The sequence below is a fragment of the Etheostoma cragini genome, unplaced genomic scaffold (assembly GCF_013103735.1).
Source record: "Etheostoma cragini isolate CJK2018 unplaced genomic scaffold, CSU_Ecrag_1.0 ScbMSFa_1485, whole genome shotgun sequence".
Lineage (NCBI taxonomy): Eukaryota > Metazoa > Chordata > Actinopteri > Perciformes > Percidae > Etheostoma > Etheostoma cragini.
This window is the reverse complement of record NW_023265545.1, coordinates 49031-50066: the sequence shown is the minus strand read 5'-3', so window position 1 is coordinate 50066 and position 1036 is coordinate 49031. Positions and strand designations below refer to the sequence as shown.

Here is a 1036-nt window from a genome sequence, read left to right as displayed (position 1 = left end):
ACTCACCTGTCAGGTAACCACTCACCTGTCAGGTAACCCACTCACCTGTCAGGTAACCACTCACCTGTCAGGTAACCAATCACGTGTCAGGTAACCCACTCACCTGTCAGGTAACACTCACCTGTCAGGACACACGCACCTGTCAGGTAACCACTCACCTGTCAGGTAACCAATCACGTGTCAGGTAACCACTCACCTGTCAGGAAACACTCACCTGTCCGCAGGTACTTCCTGTGTCTCCAGCTCAGACAGGATATAGTTTCTGGGCGGCTGCCATGTTCCTTTGCCACTCACACCGTCCTCGGCTCCTACACCGTCCAATCAGAGCTCGGAGACTACGACCCGGGTAACACGCCCTCCTACTTCCTGTTTTAGCCACCCTCCTATTTCCTGTTGTACCCCCCATCCCCAAACTTCCCGTTGCACCTGCCCTCCTACTTCCTGTTGTACCCCCGCCCTTCTACTTCCTGTTTGACCCACCCTCCCACTTCCTGTTGCACCTGTCTGTCTCTCTGCCCACCTGTCTTTGTCTATGAACACCTGTCAGTCTCTCTGATCACCTGTCTTTCTCTAAGACCACCTGTCTGTCTCTCTGCCCACCTGTCTGTCTCTCTAAACACCTGTCTGTCTCTCTGAACACCTGTCTGTCTCTCTGAACACCTGTCTTTCTCTCTGAACATTTGTCTTTCTCTCTGAACACCTGTCTTTCTCTCTGAACACCTGTCTTTCTCTCTGAACATCTGTCTGTCACTCTGAACAGCTGTGTGTCTCTCTGAACACCTGTCTTTCTCTCTGAACACCTGTCTGTCACTCTGAACAGCTGTCTGTCTCTCTGAACACCTGTCTGTCTCTCTGACCATCTTCCAGATGAGTGCGGTTCAGATTACGTCTCTGAAATAAGTTTTGCTCCTACTCAAACTAAAGAAATGGAGGAAAAGATCATGGAGCTGCACAAAACCTACAGGTTCTAACACACACACACACACACACACATATTTAATTATATATATATATATATATATATATATATATATAT

General features: G+C 48.6%; 1 protein-coding gene across 1 annotated transcript in view; it reads left to right on the top strand.

Moving 5' to 3' along the window:
• LOC117939938 (protein 4.1-like) overlaps positions 1–971 on the top strand; it is a 3436-nt gene extending 2465 nt beyond the window's left edge. Inside the window, exons 2-3 of the mRNA XM_034865336.1 lie at positions 185–346; positions 868–971. Coding sequence (XP_034721227.1) covers positions 185–346; positions 868–971 — 266 coding nt within the window. The remainder of the gene's footprint in view (positions 1–184; positions 347–867) is intronic.
• The last annotated feature ends 65 nt before the right edge of the window (positions 972–1036 follow it).